The sequence below is a fragment of the Myotis daubentonii genome, chromosome 13, assembly GCF_963259705.1.
Source record: "Myotis daubentonii chromosome 13, mMyoDau2.1, whole genome shotgun sequence".
Classification (NCBI taxonomy): Eukaryota; Metazoa; Chordata; class Mammalia; order Chiroptera; family Vespertilionidae; genus Myotis; species Myotis daubentonii.
Window position 1 is genome coordinate 14,447,343 of NC_081852.1, and position 25,016 is coordinate 14,472,358.

General features: G+C 44.3%; 1 protein-coding gene, 1 long non-coding RNA gene and 1 pseudogene across 2 annotated transcripts; 2 read left to right on the forward strand and 1 right to left on the reverse strand.

Annotated features, from left to right (window-relative positions):
* Positions 1-9,910: 9,910 nt before the first annotated feature.
* On the forward strand, positions 9,911-11,471 carry LOC132214773 (keratin, type II cytoskeletal 7-like). Its single transcript, XM_059662198.1, is given in 2 exon segments — positions 9,911-10,000; positions 10,002-11,471. Coding segments are annotated over 2 exon segments (1,419 nt in total). The 3' UTR covers positions 11,331-11,471.
* A 6,239-nt stretch (positions 11,472-17,710) lies between these two features.
* LOC132214779 (mannose-binding protein A-like) lies at positions 17,711-20,262 on the forward strand (annotated as a pseudogene).
* LOC132214782 (uncharacterized) lies at positions 19,030-19,992 on the reverse strand. Its single transcript, XR_009448350.1, has 2 exons — positions 19,893-19,992; positions 19,030-19,254 (listed from the first exon to the last, which is right to left on the reverse strand). It is a non-coding gene; the product is annotated as an uncharacterized LOC132214782 (long non-coding RNA).
* Positions 20,263-25,016: the final 4,754 nt, after the last annotated feature.

A 25,016-nucleotide genomic window follows, 5' to 3' on the forward strand; every position in this document is an offset into this window, starting at 1 on the left:
ATGTAAATATTATCAGGTCGGGAAATTGCCTTGAGTGGCTGCCAGGACACCTGTGCTTGGTTATCTCACCCCCCACCCATATCATAGCAGTCATTTTTCCTGAGAAATGAAAGCCCCTCCCCACAGCAGCAGCCTGGGGAAAGGGAATTACCCCACATTCTAGATCAGTGATGGCGAACCTTTTGAGCTCGGCGGGTCAGCATTTTGAAAAACCCTAACTTAACTCTGGTGCCGTGTCACATATAGAAATTGTTTTGATATTTGCAACCATAGTAAAACAAAGATTTATATTTTTGATATTTATTTTATATATTTAAATGCCATTTAACAAAGAAAAATCAACCAAAAAAATGAGTTCGCGTGTCACCTCTGACACCCATGTCATAGGTTCTCCATCACTGCTCTAGATACAACTCACCCCATCTTCTAGAATCCTGCTCACCCTGTTGTATCATCAATCAGTGAGCTAGACAAGATGGCTTAATGAGCCCATTAGTTAGGAGTCATCTTTATGTCGTGCAGGTTCAGAGCAGAATACCTCTGTCAAATTCTGAACAAAGGAAGGAGCATTCCCTTTTTAGATCCTTCTAGGTCAGCGGTTCTCAACCTGTGGGTCTCGAACAATGAAGATACATCCTGCATATCAGATATTTACATTACAATTCATAACAGTAGCAAAATTACAGTTATGAAGTAGCAATGAAAATAATTTTATGGTTGGGGGTCACCACAACATGAGGAACTGTATTAAAGGGTTACAGCATTAGGAAGGTTGAGAACCAGTGTTCTAGGTCTTTGTGTAAGTTATTTTTGCAAACATCTTGTAACCTTGAGTATATATCATATCTAACAAACACCTGTCATATCTATACAGACGACTTGTAACCTTGAGTACATATCTATATAGGCACCTCACATGGGAATATTATCAGTATCAGTGTATCAGCCCCTTATGTTAAATGGCAAGCTTGCAAGGTCAGACGGTTAAGTTTATCTTTTCTATTATTCAAGCTGAAAAACAAAGTTATTTTTACAGAATAAGAGACAATCTAAAAATAACAGAGTTGACTTATGGAACAAGGGAGTAGCAAGAAATAGCAGAGAACTTCAAAACAGCCATTTCAAACAGCAGGTTTTGCAAAGGAGGAATCATTACTGTGGTTCATTCCCCACTGGTTTTATGTAAATGAGTCAAATCATTGACTCTTTTGGGTCGTTGTTGGGGAGGGGGTTGTTAACATTGTTAACCCAGTCAGCTTTGAGGTTTCCTTTACCGAGTCTTATAAAGATAATTAATAACATGGCGCATGTGAAAGTTTTATTTTTAGAGGATCTGAAGAGTCCTGGAGTCTCCATTCTGCCTGTGCTGCCTTGAGCCAGGTGTGATGAAGCACGTTAGGACCCGTTGACCTTGATTGCCGTAGGGGTGGTCAGGATGACGGAGTGTGGTCCCTTCCAGGTAGGAGTCAGTCCTTGAGTGGTAAATTCCTTTACCCAAACAGAGTCACCAGGGTGGAAGGGATGAACCGGATCAGAAGTTGGTACCAGCAGGGCATCTTGGACATGCTTCTGGACAGCTCTTTGGGTGGACTGTAAAGCCTATAAGGAGTTGAGCAAAGATTGGTTATGGATTTCAGCTTTTATTAATTTTTTCTAAATCTGGAGACTATTTCCTGGAGTGGCTGTTTCTGTCTTAGTTGGGTAGGTCAGGTTCTGGAAAAGTCACTAGAATCTGTAGAGGCCCCACTGGTTTTTAGGGCAGCCTCCCAGGCCACTTTGTCTGCAGCTCGGTTCCCTCTTGTTTCTGAGGAGTCCCCTTTCTGGTGCCCCTTACAGTGGATCAATGCCACTATCTTAGGTGGTTAGATGGCTTCTAGTAGTGCCAGAATTTCTTTCTTTCTTATTTTTGATGTCCTTCTCGGCTGAAGTTAAAAAGTCCCCGTTCCTTGTAAATAGCACTGTGTATGTGAGCTGTTGCAAATGCATACCTGCTATCAGTATAAATTGTTACTGATTTGTCTTTTGCCTACAGGAGAGCCTGAATAAGGGTAATTAATTTGGCCTTCTGTGCTAATGTCCCCCCAGGTGAGTGTCTGAGACCAGATGGTTCAGTCTAAGCCTCTTATCTCATATACATAGAGGTGGAAAGACTTAGTTACATTTGGTAGTGGCAGTTGGCCCATCGTCCTTGCTCTGCTCATGTCTGCTTCACTGCCTAATATATTACCTCAAGGATCCTGGCTTTGAATTCTTTTAGGGAAAATGCACATCGGTGGGGCTCCTCTGGCTACTTCCATGCTGAAGAGGGGCAGAGTTTTATTTTCAGAGCCAAGGGGTCCTTGCTGTCTGTCAGAGGGACAATGAGGCCTAGGCACAGAAGGAGGTGGGCTTGTGACCTGGTGGAGACAAGCTGTATTATAAAATTTAGTATTATTGAGCAATTAGAATAGCAAGAGTTATAACAAATGATCTGGTGAAAGGGAAAGAAAATATTTCAGTTCTAATAACTTCTATTGAAATAGAATTTTTCTCCTTAAAATCACCCTTCTGTTTATTAAAAGAGCTAAATCAAGACTTATTTATCTATTGTATTTAATTTGGCCTGATTGTTTGCATAAACATAATAAGAATGGTAACTAGCCACTCCTGCTGGAATTTCATGATTGAATCTTAATGTGCCCATAGGGCCAGGAAGCCAAGCCATCTAGCTGCCATCAGGCCTGCCTGCAATAACTGCTGAGTTAGGTGAATTCCTCACCTGCAGTGGCTCTACCCGGGCCCATGCCCTAGGCCAATGGTCGGCAAACTGCAGCTCACGAGCCACATATGGCTCTTTGGCCCCTTGAGTGTGGCTCTACCTAAGCCTTAGGAGTACCCTAATTAAGTTAATAACAATGTACCTACCTATAGTTTAAGTTTAAAAAATTTGGCTCTCAAAAGAAATTTCAATCATTGTACTGTTGATATTTGGCTGTTGACTAATGAGTTTGCCAACCACTGCCCTAGGCTTTAAGGCCCATCTCAGTAGCCCTCCTACTCTTTGTGGTCCAGAGTGTGTGGGGGTCCATGGATGCAGAGGTGCCCTTATTGCCCCCCTTCTACTCTGACCAACCGCCAGTGATAGTAGGGTATGGGCCTGATGTTCCAGCACCATCCATTTTCAGGGCTACCAAGCAGGATACCAGGCCTTTTCCATGGCGCTCAAGTCTTCAGAGTTCAGACAGGGCTCTTTAAAACATGATACTCCAGTCAAAGTTTTTGGTCAATAAAACCACTATTGAAAACCGGTCTTATTGAATTTATGCAAAGAAATGTATTGCCATGATTTATTTATTAAGTATTGCCAAATTTTGGAGGAATTATATAAGGAGGAAACTATACTGACCTGCTATAAGATCTTTGGATTTTCCTTGCCCATTTGGGCACCTGCTCTTTTACCAGTTAGGTGCCCTTTACTTCTTTTGGGATTCAACCCTATATAACCCTCTTCCAGGACAGATAACATAGGGCCATAACAATGACACTTATTGTGGGAAACTGGACACTTGCCAGTTACTCCCAAAGACTACTAAGGTCCGTAGACTGGCACAGGTCTATAGTAATTTCTGGCAGCTGTATTCAGATCTGTAAGAGAATCAAAGGTTAATATAACATATTGACATAATGAAGTACAATATTGGCACTGTGGCCACTTTTGGCATCCAAATTTTCTGCTACCAAACATGACACATAGTAGGGCTATGCAAACATTTCAGGGAGGTGACTAAAGTCCAATTTTGACCTTCCCACACAAAGCAAAATTGTCCTTGTCTCTCTGGGGTCATGTCCATGAAGACACAGCATTATATAAGCCCATTATACAGTTTTCTGCAGGCCACTGTCAGGGTTATATGTGGCAGCCGGATCTTCTTTCTAGCCACAAACACAGGCTGTCCAATTTCCCTAAAATGCATTCTGGCACGGGAGAAAATTGTTTGCTGCACACAGGCAGCTAACCTTTACACATCTCCCCAGCAAACTGTAGTTTACAAGTTCAACATGTGGCCTCAGGTCCTCCCAGCCCAGTGGGGTTTCAGTCAGTCCCTCAGTCAGACTCCTCCTCTCTAGGAGAGTCTGAAAGCCCTGAAGGCTCTCCGGTCCATGGAGAGTGCCTTCCCTTTACCCTGTCCTGTTAACCCTGTTTACCAGTTATAGTGCCTTGCCATAACAGTCTCTCACCTCTGCTTGGTTCCTAGTGGTGAGCCAAACACACCCGTGGCTGCAGGGAGAGACTAGTTTTCAAATAGCAAAGCGCTCTGGTGGTGACTTGCCTATCAGGTCCTTGCCTTCCCACCTGTCCTCTTTCCTGGCAGAGACCTTGACCTTTCCCACAGGCTTCTCTGCAAGTAAGAACAGGGCATCTTCCGGGTGTCTTGGCCCACCCCTTAATCTAAGGGGTTAAATTTTTCAGCTGCTCTAGGAAAGTTCAAGACACTGGAAGCCCTCCAACTGAAAGGGAATGTTTTCTTTTTTATACTTTTATTAATTTTTTGAAGTTTTAACCTTTTAATTAGTAAGCCAAATGCTCAAATCCTTTAATTTATTGGGGAGCAGCTCAGGTGTCCTCCGTCTGGCTGTCAATACCACTGCCAAGCATCTCTGGGGCCCTGGAAAGCTTTGTAAGATGGTACCTCCCCCTAGAGATCCTCAGGACCGGGCAGCCAGGACAGGGAGGCTGTCTGTCCCAGGCATCTGAGACTAGGTGCCGGTAGACGCCTGTCTCTTATCTCGCTGGGGCCTCCAAATGTTGTATTGTCAATCAGTGAGCTAGACAAGACACCTTAATGAGACAATTAGTTAGGAGTCATCTTTATTGCACGCAGGTTCAGAACAGAATACTTCTGTCAAATTCTGAACAAAGTAAGGATCATTCCCTTTTTATATCTTTCTAGGTCTTTGTGTAAGTTATTTTGTAGACAACTTGTAACCTTGAGTATATATCATATCTAACAAACACCTGTCATATCTATACAGACAACTTGTAACCTTGAGTACATATCTATACAGGCAGCTCGCATGGGAATATTATCAGTATCAACGTATCAGCCCCTTATGTTAAATGGCTAGCTTGCAAGGTCAGACAGTTAAGTTTATCTTTTCTATTATTCAAGCTAAAAAACAAAGTTATTTTTACAGAATAAGAGACAGTCCAAAAATAACAGAGTTGACTTATGGAACAAGTGATTAGCAAGAAATAGCAGAGAACTTCAAAACAGCAGTTTTCCCAAGGAGGGATCATTACTATGCTTCAACCCCACCCTGTATCTTGACCCTAGCTGAGAAGGCAGCAGCAGAGGCAATGCCTGGGAAGTCTCAGGGAGCATTAGTGACTGGCTTTGAGGCAAGGCCACTTACCCCACTTTCCCAGGACCCTGACTGTCCCTTCTCCCTCATGAGAGAGCTGATATAAACTCCAACCTTCCAGCAGACCCCAATGCCCTGCCTAAGAGGGCTTCTGCTCTGCCAAGGTAAGGGAAATGTTCTAGTACAGACACAAGCATGTGGCTCTGGGAGGGGGGAACACAGCCACAATCAACCCTGGAGTCAGAATGGCACCTCCCTCTCACAGGAGATCCAGTGGTCCCATCATCGATTCTGCCAAAAGCCCTTTCAGAAACAGCCTTTTCAGTGACTAAGTTTGATAGCTGCCTGGAAGGCAGGGGCAGACAAAGGCAGGCAGAGGCAGATCCCAAGGTGCCCTGGTATATATTCTGGCCTTCCCCTGGGCTCTGTGGTGCTAATAGCCACCCTTGGAGCTCAGTGTAGTCCTTACCACGTGCAGGCAAGCACAGTGGAGGCAGCCACAAACTGTGCATCATTTGAAGCTTTGAATAAGTTGCCAAGAGTCCCATGTGGACAGCTTCTGACATTGGCTAGCACCGAAGTACCTCCCAGGAGGCCAGGAACTGGCATACAAAACTATCAGTCTAGACAACATAAGAGCAGGATGCAAAGGGAGATCCAAGCAGGCACTAAACTCTGCCATGTCAAACCCCACTTTTTTTCTCATTATGTTTTTTCATGTTTTGGTATTATTTTTTCTCTTTTTCTTTCATTTCTCTTACTTTTCTCTTTCAGTTGCTTACTCTATTTTCTCTTTTTCTTCTTTCACTTATTTTTTCCCTTTCATAATCCTTTTCCTTTTTTTAATGTTTTCCTTTTTGTATACTTTATTCTTATTTTTCTCTCCCTTATTTCCATTCATATTTTTTCTCCCCCTTACTTATTCTTGTTTTCTTTAAATTTAATTTAATTTTATTCTTGTTCTCTTTCCTAATTCTCTCTTTTGTGATTGATTTTGCTGTTTTTGTTTGGTTCTTTTGCATTGCTTTGCTTGGGGTTTTTTTAAAAAAACATTTTGGGTCAGCTTTAGCTCAAGCGGTTACTTCGGATTCTGCTTGTTGCAGACACATAAAAAAACATTTTGTTGGTTTGTTTGTGTTTTACTTTTTTTAAAAAATTATTTATTGTTTAAAGTATTACATACCGTGTTACATATGTCATATGTCTCCTTTTTCCCCCATTTATCTCTCCCCAACTCCCCTCCTCCCCCCAGTTGTTTGGTTTCTTGTTTGGTTTAGTTCTGTCAGAACCAGTAAACAGCCTGCACAATGTGGTCAGGGCTAAGCCTCACAGTCAGCCAACCTGAGGGAAGATCCCACCAATAAAAGGAAGAACAACAATCAAGACCCAATTACAGCCCTGTCCGGTTTGGCTCAGTGGTTGAGTGTTGGCCCATGAACCAAAGGGTCACTGTTCTGATTCCCAGACAAGGGATGTACCTCTGTTACAGATTCGGTCCCCAGCCCCTGATGGGGTATGTGGAGAGGCAACCAATTAATTGTGTCTCTCTTGCATCAATGTTTCTCTCTCCCCCTCCCTCCCACTCTTTCTAAATGGAAAAAAATATTCTCAGGTGAGGATTAACAACAACAACAAAGACCCAATTATATCAGGACAGCTCAAATAACCCACACAAGAAACAGTCCTAGAACATCTGGCTCAGGAGATCAAAGAGTCTGCACCACTGGGTCCCATAGGACATTTATTACATAAGGCCATCCCACAAAGACTTGGAGTCATAGCACTTCCTTCTAGTAATGAAAACAAATACAAAGAGACAATTAAAATGGGAAGGCAAAGAAACAAATTCAAAATTAAAGAAAAGAAGGAATCTCCAGAAAAAGATCCAAATGAAATGGAGGCAAGCCATTTATCAGACGTAGAGTTCAAAGTAATGGTTATAAGGATGCTAAAAGGAACTTAGTGAGAACTATAAGGACCTTAATGGTAACTACAAAATACTTAGAGGAAACTACATTCACATGAAAAATGACACAGAAAACATGAATAAGAACCAATCAGAAATGAAGATTACTATAGCTGACATCAAGGATACAATGAAAAAAATTTAAAAGTAGGCTGGATGAAGCAGAGGGTAGAATCAGTGACTTAAAGACAATGTAGGAAAAACAAACAGAGCAACATCAAAAAAGAAAGAGTTAAAAAAAAACACAAGGATAGTGTAAGGGAACTTTGGGACAACATGAAACATAACAATACCCATAAATTGGGGTACCAGAGGGAGAGGAGAGTGAGTAAGGGAGAAAGAAACTGTTTGAAGAAAGAATGAAAGGAAACTTCCTAACCTGGAGAAGGAAATGTCATACAAGTTCAAAAAGTCACAATAAAGATGAAGACAAAGAGACCCACATCAAGATACATCACAATTAAAAGGGAAAACTTTAAAGACAAAGACAGAATCTTAAGGGCAGCAAAAGAATGACAGTCAGTTACTTACAAGTGAGCTCCCATAAAGCTGTCAGCTGATTTCTCAACAGAAACACTATAAGGCAGAAGTGAATGGCATGAAGTATTCAAAATCATGAAAAGCAAGGATCGAATCCAAGACTACTCTATCCAGCAAAGCTATCATTCACAATTGAAGGTGAAATAAAAAGCTCCCCAGACACAGACACAAAAACACAAAAAGCTAAAGGACTTTATTGCCACCCAACCAGCATTGCAAGAAATGCTGAAGAGACTGTTGTAAGAAGAAAAACAGAGAGAAGGGAGGGAACATAGGCATAAAGACTAAACATGGCAATAAATACAATAAACAAGTACCTATCTAGTCTAGATATATAAAAGCCTAAGCAACCAGCCAACCAGACACTGACCATCAGGGAGCAGACGCTCAATGCAGGAACTGCTGAGCAACAGCAACTTTGCAGAGTGCCCTCTCACAGTCTGGGACCCCTCAGGGATGTCAGAGAGCTGATTTTGGCCAGTCCCCGCAGGCCAGTATGAGGGACCCCACCGGTGCATGAATCCATGCACCAGACCTCTAGTCAATTATAACCTTAAATATAAGTGGACTAAGTGCTCCAATCAAAAGACATAGAGTTGCTGAATGGATTAAAAAAAAAAAAAAAGCATGTGCCATATATATGCTGTCTACAAGATACCCACCTCAGAACAAAAGACTCACACAGGATGAAAGTGAAGGGATGGAAAAAAATTCTCCAATCACATGGAAATGAAAAAATAGTGAGGTAGCAATACTTATATCTGACAAAATAGATTTCAAAACAAATATTATAACAAGAGCCAAAGAAGGTCACTACATAATGAAAGGGCGAGGGCTATGCCCTCCATCTTACCCCAGATCCTCCATGTTGGGGCAGCCGCCATGTGCTCAGGAAAGTACCTTCTTCCCGGAAGCCGGGATTTCTTTAAACTAACCAATGACAATCAAGGGACATGCGCGCCATAGAGATGACCACATCCTGTGTAATAATACCCAACTTGCACCTGGCCAATCAGCAGGGCCCACAGTCAGCTCCCCTCCCCTCACTCCACCCCCTATTAAAACCCTGTTTTTCCTATGGTGGGGGCATTCTGTTTCCGGTTGCTGCGTCGGCTGAGAGGCAGGGTCGAGTTAGCTAGCTCGATACAGAACCCTCTGCTTTTGCATCGGACTGGCTCCCTGGTGTGGTTTTTTGGGGATCTTGAAATCTGGGCATAACACATAATACTAAAGTGATCATCCCAACAACAGAATATTGCCGGGAACCAATTCCAGCATGTCATAATTTCAAGAGTTTCATCAAAAGGTTAATGAAACTTGGGGACTCAACAGGGTTGAGTCACTCATGTAGTCACCTGTTGGGAATGGCTAAAGGCATTCCCCCAAACCTGAACAGGAAACTGATTGTGGCTGCCAGACAGTTAAAGGGCATCTTAATCTACATGTTATTGCCTCCTACTGGCCAAACACCTGAACAGCCGTAGGCTATTCCCCAAACTGACAATGCTTCTGTACCCTTTGAAGTGTATTAGCTCCACCTTGCCTTAGGACAAATTGTGTTAATAAAAGCAAGGGTTCTAGACAAGGAGGGACACTCTTCAGTTCCTTTAGCTGAAGGTCTTCTGACCCCCAATGCCTTTCAAAATTATATCTTGTCTCCAGACTCTTTATTAGTCTCTGGATTCCTATGTCATCTGCGCACAGCCCCTTTTCCAGATTCCTGAACCCTTCTTGATGCTGGGACATGAATATAAACCTGTTACACAAATATCCAACCAATATAGAAGCACTCAAATACATTAAAAAAAAAAAACCTCTTGGAGGACTTTAAGGGAGAGATTGACAGACAGTCATAGTAGGGGATTTTAATACCCCACTGACATCACTGGAGAGACATTCCAGACAAAAACTCAACCCAAAATCAGATGAAGAAAGGAAATAATAAAAATTAGAGCAGAATTGAATAAAATAAAGAGCAAAAGGACTATACAAAAAGTTATTACAAAGGAGCGAGTTCGGCTCCCTCTCGCCCACTGCTAAGTCCAGCCCGGTGCCGCCAGCATGTCCAGCCACTTCAGCTCCCAGGTCTTCAGCTCGCGCTCCGCCACCTTCCCGGGGCGCGGGGCGCAGGTGCGCCTGAGCTCAGCGCACGCCGGGGGGCTCCCGCAGCAGCAGCCTCTACGGCCTGGGAGCCCCGCGGCCGCGCGCGGCCATGCACTCCACCTACGGGGGGCCGGTGGGCGCCGGCATCCACCAGGTGACCATCAATCAGAGCCTGCTGGCCCCGATGCAGGTGGACATTGGCCCCTCCATCCAGCAGGTGCGCCAAGAGGAGCGTGAGCAGATCAAGATCCTCAACAACAAGTTCGCGTCCTTCATCGACAAGGCGCGGGTTCTGGAGCAGCAGAACAAGCTGCTGGAGACCAAGTGGGCTCTACTGCAGGAGCAGAAGTCGGTCAAGAGCAGCTGCGTCCCAGGCATCTTTGAAGCCTATACTGCTGGCCTGCGGAAGCAGCTTGAGGCTCTGCAGATGGATGGGAGTCGCTTGGAGATGGAGCTTCGGAGCACACAGGACGTGGTGGAAGACTTCAAGAATAAGTATGAAGAGGAAATTAACCGGCGCACAGCTGCTGAGAATGAGTTTGTGGTGCTGAAAAAGGATGTGGATGTTGCCTGCATGAGCAAAGTGGAGTTGGAAGCCAAGGTGAATGCCCTGAATGAGGACATCGACTTCCTCAGGACCTTCTATGAGACGGAGCTGTCAGAGCTGCGGTCCCAGATCTCTGACACGTCTGTGGTGCTGTCCATGGACAACAGCCGCTCCCTGGACCTGGACAGCATCATCGCGGAGGTCAAGACCCAGTACGAGGAGATGGCCAACCGCAGCCGGGCTGAGGCCGAGACCGCGTACCAGACCAAGTTAGAGACCCTGCAGGCCCAGGCCGGAAAGCATGGGGCGGACCTCCGGAACACCCGGAATGAGATTGCGGAGATGAACCGGGCCATGCAGAGGCTGCAGGCTGAGATCGACAACATCAAGAACCAGCGTGCCAAGTTGGAGGCTGCCATCGCTGAGGCTGAGGACCGTGGGGAGATGGCACTCAAGGATGCACGTGCCAAGCAGGAGGAACTGGAGGCTGCCCTGCAGCGAGCCAGGCAGGACATGGCCCGGCAGCTCCGGGAGTACCAGGAGCTCATGAACACCAAGCTGGCCTTGGACATCGAGATTGCCACCTACCGAAAGCTGCTGGAGGGCGAGGAGGGCCGGTTGACCGGAGATGGAGTGGGAGCCCTAAATATCTCTGTGATAAATACCACCGGTGGCGGCGGCAGCGGGCTGACCTACAGGGGAACCAGTGGTGGCAGCGGGCTAGCCTTTGGGGGGACCATGGGCAGCAATGCCCTGAGATTCTCAAGTGGAACCCAAAAGGCCTATTCCATGAGGACCACATCTGGCACTCGCAGGAGTGTCCTCAACTGAGCCCCAGGTGTGGGGACACCCATATCCCTTCCCCCCAGAGTCATAAGAGAGTCCCACCCTGGTCCCATCCCTGGCCCCAAGACTGCAAAGCTGTCTACAGAATGATGTGAGAACAGCTTCCAATAAACAGTCTCTTTCTGAGCCTGGGTGAGCCCATGGCCAGCACCTGGAAAAAAAAATAAAATAAAAGTTATTACAAAGAACTGGTTCTTTGAAAAGATGAGTCAAGTTGACAAACCCCTGGCTATACTCACTAAGAAAAAAAAGAAAAGACTCAAACAAAATCAGAAATGAAAGAGAGGGAGTTACCACAGACATCACAGATATACAAAGGATCACACTAGAATATTATGGAAGACTATATGCCACATAATCAAGAATAAATGCATATGTTTCTAGAAATATGTAACCTCCCTAAAGTGAACATGAAGAATTGGAAACTCTAAACAGACTGATAAACAGTGAGGAGATTGAAACAACCATCAAAAGCCGTGCAAAAAATAAAAGTACAGCACCAGATGGCTTCACCAGTAAATGCTACCAAAGATTCAAAGATTTGATGCCTATTCTTCTGAAAATCTTCCAAAAAATTGAAGAAGAGGCAATACTTTCTAACACATTTTATAATATTTCCTAACCCTCATACCAAAACCTAGCAAGAATAACACAGAAAAAGAAAACTACAGACCAGTATCACTGACAAATGAAGATGCAAAAATCCTAAAAAAAAAAAATCCTAGGGAATGAAATGAAATAAAACATTTTTTTAAAAAAATAATACATCATGATTAAGTGGGGTTCATTCTAAGGGCACAAGGATAACTCAGCATATACAATCAGGGTAACACACCACAGTAACAAAATAGAGGATAAAAAGTCATATGATGTTATCAATAGATTCAGAAAAAACATTTTATAAGATACAACATGCAGTTATGATTAAAATACTCAATAAATGAGGGTGGGGTAAGGAAGAGAGGTCAAACAAAGGACTTGTATGCATGCATATAAGCCTAACCAATGGACACAGACAACAGGGGGTGAGGGCACGAGTGGGGTGGGGTGGGAGGGTAATGGGGGGATAAGGACACATATGTAATACCTTAATTAATAAAGAAATTTAATAAATAAATATATAAAAATAAAATACTCAATAAAATGGGTATAGAACGAAAGTACCTCAACATAATAAAGAACATATATGACAAACCTCCAGCCTGTATCATACTCAATGGTGTAAAACTGAAAGTTGCAGGATATAAAATCAATGTAAAAATTCCACTATTTTCACTAACAATAAAACCTTAAAAAATTTTTTAAAAAGTCCTTTTGCAATTTGAACCATAAGAATTAAATACCTTGGAATAAACTGAACAAAGGATGTGAAAGACCTATGCACTGAAAACTACAAAGCATAATTAAAAGACATTGAAAAAAACACAATGAAATGAAAAGATATTCCGTATTCATGAATTGGAAGAATCAATATAGCTAAAATGGCCATATTACCCAAAATAATATATAGATTTAATGCGATCCCTGTCAAAATCCAAAGTTATTTTTTTCAACAAACAGAACCAAAAACATCAGCTTTGTATGGAACCACAAAGACCCCCTAATACCCAGAGCATTCCTGAGAAAAAAGAATGAAGCCAGAAGTACAACACTACCTGGATTCAAATTATACTACAGAGCTATAATAATCCAAACAGCACGAAATTAGCAGAAAAACAAACACACAGACCAATCCAACAGAATTGAGAGCCCAGAAATAAAACCACAGATATACAAGCAAATAATTTTTGAAAAAGGAGCCCAAAACACCATAAGGAGAAAAGAAAGCCTCTTCAATAAATGGCACTGGGAAAGTTGGAGAGCCAGATGCAAAAAAATGAAACTGGATTACAGTTTGTCCCCAGGTACAAAAATTAATACAAAGTGGATCAAAGACCTAAATATAAGATCTCAAACAATAAATTGCATACAAGAAAACATAGGTCCTAAACATAGGGATCTTGGTTACATAAAACATTTTATAAATTTGACCACAAAGGAAAGAAAAGGAAAAAATAAATAAAATGAACTATGCCAAACTAAAAAGCTCTGTGCAGCAAAAGAAACTGACAACAAAACAAAAAGGCAACCAACTGAATGGGATATGATATTTGCAAACAGCTCCAACAAAGGGTTAATACCAAAAATACATAAAGAACTCAGACAACACCATCCAACAAACAATCCGATGAAGAAATGGGCAGAGGACCTAAACAAGCAGCTCTCCCAAGAAGACATACAGTCAACAGAATATGAAAACATGTTAAACTGCACTAGCTACTAGAGAAATGCAAAGAAAAACTACAATGTGATACCACATCACACCTGTTAGAATGGCTATTATCAACAAGACAGGTAATAACAAGTGTTAGAGAGGCTCTGAAGAAAAAGGAACGCTCATTCGCTGCTGGTGGGAATGTAAACGGCACAGACACTGTGGAAAACAGTATGGATGATTCTCAAAGAATTAAGAATAATTCTTAAATATTAGTCCCTCTTCTGGGTATCTACCCCCAAAGCTCAAAAACATTTATTCACAAAGATATATATACCCCTGTGTTCATAGCAGCATTATTCATGGTGGCCAAGACATAGAGACAACCCAAGTGTCCTCTGATAGAGGATTGGATAACAATGTGGTGCATACATACTATGGCTACTGCTCAGCAATAAGAAAAAATGAAATACTGCCATTTGTGATAACATGAATTGATCCTCCGAATATTATCCTATGCAAAAAAAATGTCAGTCAGGCCTGTTCGGCATGGCTCAGTGGTTAAGTGTTGACCTATGAACCAGGAGGTCACAGTTCAATTCTCAGTAAGGACACATGCCCAGGTTGCGGGCTCAATCCCCAGAGTAGGGTGTGTAAGAGACAGCGATCAATGATTCTTTCTCATCATTAATGTTTCTATCTCTTTCTCTTCCTCTCTGAAATCAATAAAAATACATTAAAAAAGAAAAAATGAAAGTCAGAGACCTAAGAACAATATGATTTAATTTATATATGAGATATGAAACTGCAACTAATAGACACAGACAACACTATGGGGATTACCAGACAAAAAAAGGTGGAGGGTAGTAAAGGGTAAAAAAAAAAAAAAAAAAAAGCCAAATGTATAGTAACGGAATATGATTTGACGAAGGGTTGTGGGCACAAATGCAATGTAAAGATCATGTATCATAGAAATATACATTTGAAACCTATATGATCCTATTAACCAATGTTATCCCAATAAATTTAATAGAATAAATAGATAAATTTCAAAAGAAAGAAAAGAATTAAATTATTTCATTCTAGTTGCCAAAATAATAGGGGCATTGAAATCACAAGGGTCTTGGCTACCTGAGGACACTGAAGCACAGAGATGAACTTGCCTGAGGTCCAACTCTAAGAAGAGGAATATGCCCAGAGGAACATAGAGCAGGTGAAAGCACGATTTTTAATTGGGGAAGTCAATGGCTGAGGTGCAGGCGGAGGGAGTTTCTGACTTGATTCCAGCATAGATCACGCCTCCCCAACCAAAATGAAGGATAAGCACCAGGAACAGCCTTGATGGGCAGATGACCTCATGGGGGCCTGTGAGTCCTGCCTGTAGATGGGTCCTGGCTGCTGCTAGGAGTTAGAGGCCTGGAGAGCTCAGCCAGCATCTGGGCCGCACTGGGTGTTCTGAGGAAGGAGAGGCGACATTTGTGAAGCTGGAAGTGTTGAAGGAGCTTGGAGACTAAGAGAGCAAACCAAAATAAGGTTAAACCCAAACTAATTTACCTCGCTGCATCCTCCTCCCCGCAATAATCCAGAGTTCACATGAGGTTTTTTTTGGTTTTATTTTTTCTCTCAGTACCTTGAATTCACACCAGGTGGCACCCTTCCCTGCGCCTCCTCTATCAAGCTGCTTCCAAAAAACATTTCCAGCAGACTTTCAATTCCTTGCTTTACATTCTTTTCTCAACTCCAGTCACTAGAGCCTCTGTGCCTACTCCATTATTTCAATCTCATTGGCAAAGGTCAACAAAGGCCCTAAGTTGCCAGCCTTATGGTTAATCTTCCTCCCTCAGTCATCAAAGCTTTTTTAAAAATCTCCTACTTCAGATTCTTATTTTCAGCTTAGCTACACGGCATACCCCCCGAGTCCTTTATGCTGTGGGAAGACCCCATAACAGGCACCAGTGTGCGGTGTGTGAGCCTCGCACCCTGCGGCTCTGAGGAGGGCCGTCTGGGAGTGGACCGTGGACCTTGGGGGCCTGGTGCGTGTGTGAGCCCAGACTGCAGACTGCAGGGACACAGCTGGCATCTGATGTCACACAGTGTGCACACAGGTACACCCCGCCCCTGCCCACACCTGCTTGCTTTGTTTTCTGGACTCTTATAACCATGAACTGTGAAAGCCTGTGATGCGGAACACTGCACCTGCAGGCCATACCGGTGTCCACATAAGTCTAATGAACCCAGGTCCTTCATAGCCAGTGCTCCGGTTTATTTCTTTAAAACCAGCAGGCAAGACCTAGCCGGTTTTGCTCAGTGGATAGAACTTAGGCCCTGTGGACCAAAGGGTCCCAGGCTCCATTCCTGGTCAGGGCACATGCCTGGGGTGTGGGCTCAGTCCCTAAACACGGGGCGTGCAAGAGGCTGCCATCAATGATTCTCTCTTATCATTGATGTTTCTATCTCTCTCTCTTGCTCTCTAAAATCATAAGAAAAATAAAATCAGCCAGCAACACACTGATGTTTCTCTCAGACCTCAGCTCTTTGCAGAACATGTCCCATAGTCCAGTTGGTGGAGGCAGGATGGGAGGTGGTGTGAATGTAGTGGGGAAATCCTAGGTGGCAGTCCTGATTGACAGTTGGGGACCACCTGGAAAACGCCAATAGGACTATTTTTGGTCCTGGAATCAGTGGTGTGAAAGTTGCCACTGGCAAATGAAAGGAAAATAAAGAAAATGGGTCTCTTGCCAGAGTGGCTCAGTTGGTGGAGCATCATCCCAAACTGAAAAACCACCAGTTCAGTTCCTGATCAAGGCACATGCCTGGGTCGCAGGCTCCACCCCAGTAGGGGTGCACAGGAGTTAGCCAATTGATGTTTCTCTCTCTCTCCCTTTCCCTTCCGCTCTCTCTCTAAAATCAATAAAACATATTCTAAGAGGAAAATAAAATGGTTCTTTTAAGCACCCTAAATTCTTCTGGGGGCCCTGAGGATGCTCTGGTCCCTGGGACAGTGCAGGAATTGGTGCCTCCCTCTAACTCTGTGTGGGCAGCAGGAGCAGTAGGGGTGACTGCCCCACTCCACTGGGAGAGGCAAAAAGTGACACTTTTAAACCTGAAGTGGTGGAAGTTGTCCAAGCCTAATACCCTCCCTCATCTCCAGCCTTTTTAGAAGTTTGCAAAAACACTAGGGAATTAAGCAACACACTAATCGAATGCAATAATCACCAAGAATCCAAATGGTGGTTTAAGTTTAGTGAAGGTCTTTCAAAGTTATTAACATAAAATACATGTTTGTTTTGCCTGGGTTTACAAAACAAAGTTCATGTTATTGATCGCTGATACAAAATTTGTCAAGAAAATGGCTTGGGTAATAATTAACTTTAAAATCTCATATAGTTGGTAAGAACAAATAAATTTGAATCTGTGAATAAATATGTTTTGTACTTTATTTGAAGTATGTCTCTTGAAAATGTAACTCTACTTGCCAATGAAAAATCACTGTTTCTAGAAGTTATGAAATGTATTCATAAATTTATCAATCCAAAAAATGCTAATTACTTGCTTTTTGATGTCACTACAAGTTAAGTTTTCTAAGAATTAAGAATTCTAATTAAGTTGAAAAAAAATATATGGTTTTGGAATGGAATGTGTAAGTTGTCTGTCTCCCTAGCAGCCTGGGAGAAACTCAGAGTCAAAGCTGGTGTGTCTGTGTCCCGAGCACAGGGGCCAGCTCACCAGAGGTGGTAGCGGATGTTGGCTACACGGGATGAGATGCAATTCTTTCCCTCACTCCCTCCACTACCAGGTGAGGACCATGCTGTGGTTTGTATCACTTCCCACCCTTCTGTGTGTGGTGACAGTGTCCTTCTCAGAACCCACAACCTGTGAAGGTGCCCAGAAGGCCTGCTCAGTGATTGCCTGTGGCATCCCGGTCACCAATGGCACCCCAGGCAAAGATGGGCGAGACGGAGCCAAGGAGAAAAAGGAGAACCAGGTACCCGAGGCTGGTCTGACTTCTTGAATCTTTACTCCCCAGAGGGATCTGGGACAGAGCCATGAGCAGGCTCCCCTTACATTATGATGGGCACGAATCACTCAGGATAATTTCTGTACATTGTCATTCTCTACTAAACAAAGACACTGCTGTGACCTGGCTCCCACCTTTCCACGCAGGAATCGGTGGTGTGTGGTTGTCCCTAAGAGGCGGTATCTGCAGCCGGGGCAGCTGGCGCTGGAGGCAGGAGGTCTTTCTTTCTCAGGTCACAACTAGTTTGCTGTGGTTTCTGGAGTCAACGTGAATCTAGTGCTGAGCTTTTGGAGGAAGAGAATGAGAGACAGACACTGGGTCACATGTCCTTCATCTTCCATCCGGGCAGCGGCTCCGAGGCTTGCAGGGCCCTCCAGGGAAACTGGGGCCTCCAGGAAGTAGAGGGGCTCCTGGGCCACAAGGAGTGAAGGGCCAAAAAGGAGATCGTGGAGACAGTTCAGGTAAGGAGCTCATCTCAGCATGGCGTGGGCTGAGGGGCCTGGCCTGGAGCTGTAGGGCCAGGTGGGAGGGGCCCTTCTCCGCTGCCCCACTGGCAGACCTCCCCTCTGCTTCCTGACCCAGCACTCTCACTCCCCCCAGTCCTACTTGGGGCCTGATGGGTTTCCCACAGGCGCCTGAGAACAGATTTGCTACCCTGCTGGCCACCCCTCGTGGCCCCTGCAGATGGATCAGCTCCCTCAGCTGGATCAGCCAATGCCAGGCTCCAGGATGCGAGGGAGGAAACCAGTTCCCTAAGGAGTTGGGTTTAAGTCTGTTGTCACAAGAGTGGCATGAAGATGGTCTGCTTCATAAGATCCCTGGTGCAATAAAGTAATGAATAGAGAAACTAAATGAAATAAAGTAATTAGTAACAACAGAACAATAGTGATGACCTCACATAAATATTTGCCCTCCAGCCCATCACAATTATAAGAATATTAGTGACACCAAGGCACTGCGGAACTCCCCCAAGTACCTCCGGCGCCATGTCGGAGGACCCAGAGTCAAGTCCAGCCGGCCTTGGGACCCAGATCAAGTCCCTGCCCAGCCGTGTGCCCCTAGCCAGGCATGCAGCCCCGCCCACCAGTGCATGCCTTATCGGACACACAGCCTCATGGTGACCAGTCTTTGGTCATTACAGTGTGATGGCGTCACGGCCAAGGGGTTTTTATAATAGAGATTAAAGAGCTTGCCTGCAATAAGAAATAAAAGCATGATTAAGAAAATTTTTTAAGAATGAGTTCGGTCTTTTCTATAAATGAATGTAATATTACAGTATTTAAGCAGTATGTGAAGAAAAGGATCCAGAGCTATACTTTGCAAGTTAACCGTTATTGCTATTGTTATTACTAGTTTCAGAGTTACAATTTATAAGAGTTATGAATTATCTCTGAGAAGGAATACAGTTATGGTTTGTTTTTGTTTTTTGCTTCCTTTTTTCTTCTTTTTCTGGAATTAGCATACTTCTTAATAAGCTTTCATTCCCCCCAAAATACTCTGTTCTTGAATTTAGGGTCTTTCTCTCAATATATGCCCTTCTCCCGTTGCTTTGCAGTTATGGAGACTAAGCTGGCTAACTTAGAGAGAGAGCTGAGGAGCCTGGAGGCGGAACTGGACCGCATCAAAAATGTAAGCCTCTTCCTGTCCCCCTGGGTTCCCGCTCTCCCTTTGTCCTTGCTCTGGGCTTTCAGGAGGTGGAATAGAACTAACAATTGTGAACACGGATTATATACCAGGGCCTGTGCTAGGTTGGCATTTTCTCATAACATGGTTTCGTTCTGTCCTCTCATCACTGCTGTTTGTAAGCATTACACTTATTTAATTTACAAGTGAGAGAAAATAGGTCCAGAAGTTGTAGGTAATTCATTCACCATCACCCAGGTGGGAAGCAGCAAAGAAAAGCTCGCATGGAGGTCTGCTGCCTCCAAATCCTTGCTCCTACCTCAGCACCCACTGTTCTCAGATGGCTGTCCCTGCCCCTTTCTATCCTGGCATCCAAGCCTGGCAGCGGGGCCCATGCCTATTTCCCTGTCCACCTGCACTGGGGCAGTTTGTGCTGGGGGACTGTCTCCAGGACAGGCGCCCCCAGGAGAGGAGGGGCTCTGCTAGGGCCTCCCCTACGCTGAGGAGCTCCTCCTCACTAGGACCTGACCTGAGGGGCTTGCACATGGGCTCCTTTTCAGAGTCCTGACTCCCCAACAAGGGCGTGGTCACCTACTGGCCTGAGCTCCAGGCCAAGTCAACCCCACCCATCCTTTGTGATTTCAGTGCTAACCTTCTCCTTGGGCAAGAGATCTGGAAAGAAGCTCTCTGTGACCAACGGTGAAAGGATGCCTTTTTCCAAACTGAAGGCTCTGTGCGCTGAGTTCCAAGCCATCGTGGCCACCCCCAAGAACGCTGAGGAGAACAAAGCCATCATGGACGTGGCCAATGACCATGCCTTCCTGGGCATCACAGATGACATGACCAAGGTCAGTTTGTGTATGTGACAGGAGGGAGGCTGACCTATAGCAACTGGAAGAAGGATGAGCCTAATGACTTTGGTTCAGGGGGGAACTGTGTGTGCCTTCAAGAGGATGGGCTCTGTCTGGAATGACGTCTCCTGCTCTGCCTCCTTGGTGGCTGTCTGTGAATTCCCAGCCTGAAGAGGTGGTCCCTCAACCCCTCATCGGCTCTGCTGAGCTCTCTGCTGCCCTACAAGAAAATTCCGTGATATTTTTCTCATGCCCAGTGTTGACTCATTCTTTGGTGGGGATGCAAGGAAAATGGATTTGATTATGGGATTAGGGAGTGAAAAGAGGCTGACATGAGGGTTTCTGGTCCATTTCATGGCAGAGGACACCCACTGTCTTGCCTAAGAGCATAGCACTGGGACACAGTCAAACCATGGAAAGGGCCCAGTCTAGCCCTGTCCTTTCTCAGTGAGGACACTGCGGCCCATCACAGGGACCCATGGAGGGCCACACCTGTGTCAGTCAGCAGTGGATCAGCCTCCAAGAGATCCAGTTCCTTTTGTCCAAGTGCTGCCACCACTTGATGCTCTCGATTCTTCCCCATGGCTAGCCCAGTGCTATCTGTGACATGGATATGTCTTTAGTTGCTCATGTGCTACACCAGAAAACCCTTCACCTACTGTAATACCTGACTATGGCGGGGTCTGTCTTTTCCCCGTCCAGTGCGGAAAGAGAGTGATCTGGTTATTTGAGTAGAAGCGGCTGGCGGGTTTGAGAAATGGAAGAAAGAGACAAGGAAAAAGCTGGGACCGGGTGGGACCGCCATCCACTTCTGACGGAGAGACAGAGTCATGGACAGGGACCCAGTACTGGAACCGCATGTTTAATTTATACCCCAAATACCAGGAAGTTACATCATTTCTGGGAGGGCCTGAGTCCTACTCATTCCTGGTGAGTGGCTGGATTTACATAATAAAACCCACTCCCAGACACCTGGGCAAAGATGAAAGTCAAAACTGAGAACACTCCTGCCTTTTTGGTAAGATGTGTATCCAAGACGGGGCTCTGCCAGTCGCCTTGGGTTCAGCTGACAATTATTAAGGAAAAATGCCCATGTGCCTTCCCAGGGGGCCCTCTACATCTCACCCGTTTTCATTTTTAAACGTATCTTGTGGACATATAGTTGGAGCCTTTGGACTTCAGATCGCAGGAGCTTGCTGATGACTGAAAAAAAGCAGGATAAGATTAGTAGTACACAAAAGAATCCAATTAGGTACCAAGCGGTGTTTTTTAACACATTCCATGGATTAAATTCTTTTAAATCATCCAGCAATTCTTTTGCCAGTTTTGCTGGAGATATAATTTCATCATGACTATTCTGAATGGCTTCCACATGTTTGTGTAGCGACACTAAGTCTATACTGATATTATTATGATGCCATATTCCCTGTAGGTGCATCTTGATTTTATTCCAATCCCATAGAGAACTGTTATAGCAGGCTGAAATCACACAAATACATGTAAAAGCAGCATGGCATTGCAGCTGCTGTCTAATCTTGATACTTTCTCATTGATTACCTAGTCCTATCACTGTAGTTTCCAAAGCATTTAGCTTTGTTTCTAGCTTTTTGTCTATATCTTCTTGATCATGAAATGTAGTTGAGGTGTTCTGAGCCAATTCATTGACAAACTTTGTGTTCTAGATGCTTTGGGTCCATGCAAGAGAAGCAGTTACAGCAGATGCAATAACAGTAACTAGGGTAACAATACCAAAAATAATAAGTCCCAAAGCACCCTTTTCCCGGTACAGCTGATTGTGTAATTCCTGCAATGCCTGAAGGCCCACATCATGATACCATTTTCCTGTTATGTTGGTAGGAAGCATAATAAAAGAAGGCTGCTTTAAAATTAATATATCTTCATCAGGTTATGTCTTGAAACTCCGCTGGTAAGGTTATAGTAATGGCATTGGACAGCATAATGGGTGTCCAATCTGGTGATGTTCACATTTCCAGTTACCAATACATATGGGGCCTGGACACAGGCTCATGAGCCATAGCAAGGGCTCAATGAACATGCTCCTTTAGTAGTAGCTAAGAAAGAGCCAGTAAAATTAAGAAAGTCAAGGGCAGTGGCTAAATGTCAGATCTTTCTGTAAATTTCCTGTTTTCGTGGTCAGGGTGTTACCTACAAAAACCTCCTGGTGACATAGGCTCATGATAGGGATATTTAGCATCAAGCCTGTGGGACCAATCCAATACATACAAGTCAGAGCCAGAAATATTATGTCTCACTGGTACAGGATTGGCGCAATCTTGCCATTGAGGAAAAGCTCCCAACTCAGTAGTGGTGCTATTAGGGCAGGAGCGGAGCGGGGGATGCTTATCAGACAGCCATCAGGTGGCCTTAGGAAACCCCGTTTAGTAACTGTCTGAATATATTTTCCCATATCCCAAGAGCCTGCAATGTTAGCAATGTTTGCGCCTCCATAGGGCGTCTTATTTTCTTTTTTTTTAAATTAAATCTTTATTGTTCAGATTATTACAGTTGTTCTTCTTTTTTCCCCCCATAGCTCCCCTCCACCCGGTTCCCACGCCACCCTCCGCCTTCAGCCCCCCCCCCGCCACTGTCCTCATCCATAGGTGCACAATTTTTGTACAGTCTCTTCCCGCACCCCCCGTACCCCTTTCCCCCCCCCAAGAATAGTCAGTCCCTTTCTATGCCCCTGATTCTATTATAATCACCAGTTTATTCTGTTCATCAGATTATTTATTCACTTTATTTTAAGATTCACTTGTTGAGAGATGTGTATTTGTTGTTCATAATTTGTATCTTTACCTTTTTCTTCTTCTTCCTCTTCTTAAACGATACCTTTCAGCATTTCATATAATACTGGTTTGGTGGTGATGAACTCCTTTAGCTTTTTCTTATCTGTGAAGCTCTTTATCTGACCTTCTATTCTGAATGAGAGCTTTGCTGGATAAAGTAATCTTGGTTGTAGGTTCTTGGCATTCATCACTTTGAATATTTCTTGCCACTCCCTTCTGGCCTGCAAAGTTTCTGTCGAGAAATCAGCTGACAGTCTTATGGGTACTCCCTTGTAGGTAACTGAGTTTCTTTCTCTTGCTGCTTTTAAGATTCTCTCTTTGTCTTTTGCTCTTGGCATTTTAATTATGATGTGTCTTGGTGTGGTCCTCTTCGGATTCCTTTTGTTTGGGGTTCTCTGCACTTCCTGGACTTGTAAGTCTATTTCTTTCACCAGGTAGGGGAAGTTTTCTGTCATTATTTCTTCAAATAGGTTTTCAATATCTTGCCCTCTCTCTTATTCTGGCACCCCTATAATTCGGGTGTTGGTACGCTTGAAGTTGTCCCAGAGGCTCCTTACACTATCTTTGTATTTTTGGATTCTTTTTTCATTTTGCTTTTCTGGTTGGGTGTTTTTTGCTTCTTCGTATTTCAAATCTTTGACTTGATTCTTGTGATCCTCTAGTCTGCTGTTGGAACTCTGCATAATATCCTTTATTTAAGTCAGTGTATGCTTGATTTCTAGTTGGTCCTTTTTCAAACCTCAAGGATCTCACTAGATTTCTTGAGGGTCTCACTACATTTATCGGTGGTCTCACCAGACTTTTTGAGGGTCTTACTAAATTTATCGGCAGTTTCTAGAAAGTTCTTGAAAAACCTTAAAAGTGTGATTTTGAACTCTATATCCAGTCGTTTGCTTTCCTCCATTTCTGCCATTTGTGCCCTGTTTCTTTGTCTCCACATTTTTTATGCTTCCCTGTGTTGATAGAATGGCTTTCTGTGCTAGGTGTCCTATAAGGCCCAGTGGCTCAGCCTCCCCAATTACTTGAGGTGGACACTCTTAGTGCACCCCTTTATGGGCTTTGTGCACAGTCTTGTTGTAGTTAAGCCTTGATTGTTGTATTTTTCACTGGGAGGAATTTACCTCCAGGCCAATTTGGCTGTGAGAATCAGCTGTGTCTGAAGTGGGAGAACATCTGTGCTGGAGACACCCCTCCGGGGCAAGACTTGCTTCAGTGGGGCTTTGGTGCTCACTGAGTCTTCCCCTTGAGTGTGTCCTTTATGGATCCGAGGAGCTGCAATCTGGATGGTCCCACTCTGACCCCAGGGCACACTGGCTCCTGAATCTCTAAGGAGGTGAAATCTAGCCTGTGCCTGAGGCTATCCAGCAGGAGCCAGCTGTGAAGCAATTCGAGTTGTCGTGGGGCCTTGGGCCAGCTGCAGTTTGTTAGATAATTTTCAGATTGCAAATAGCCAGGCCTTTCATATGCAAAAGCCTCCGTGTGTGGCTTGGGCAGGGCAGGATCCCAGGGGATCAATAGTGCAGAGCAAGCAGCTATGGCTGCCCTCAGAGGCACCGCTTCTCAGTGTCCTGGCTATTGCTGCAAGCACCTCCGAGAGAAAGCTGCCCTCGAGTTCCGACCGATGCCAGACAGTCCAGTATCTCCCGTATGAGTCTGGGTGCCCAGAGACTTGCCCAGAACTGGAGCTCAGAGCTTGACACTCCCTCCCGATTGAAAGACAACCGTGTCCTCAGCTGCCAGCCCTCTCCGCATGCGCCTCCATACCTCTGTACTTTACTTCCACACCGCACCTCCTCTGAGTCTCGGTATGCTTTTCTCTTTCCTTCTAGATGTAGAATTTCCACTCAGCCAGCCTTCCTGTGGTTCTGGATGATGTCTGTTTGGTCTTTTAGTTGTATTCTTGAAGTGATTGTGCTAAGCAGCAATCTCCGGTGTTTACCAATGCCGCCATCTTGGTTTTCCCCTCTTATTTTCTTGGCCAAGCTGCAAACATCCTGAAGTCCCCCTTTTAGATAAACAAATAGGGAGCTCCACACTGAAGCCATTATAAGTATAATCACCTTGGAAGAAGAAGTTATATGCTTGTCAGAGCTACCCCCGACCATATTAGTGTTGTTA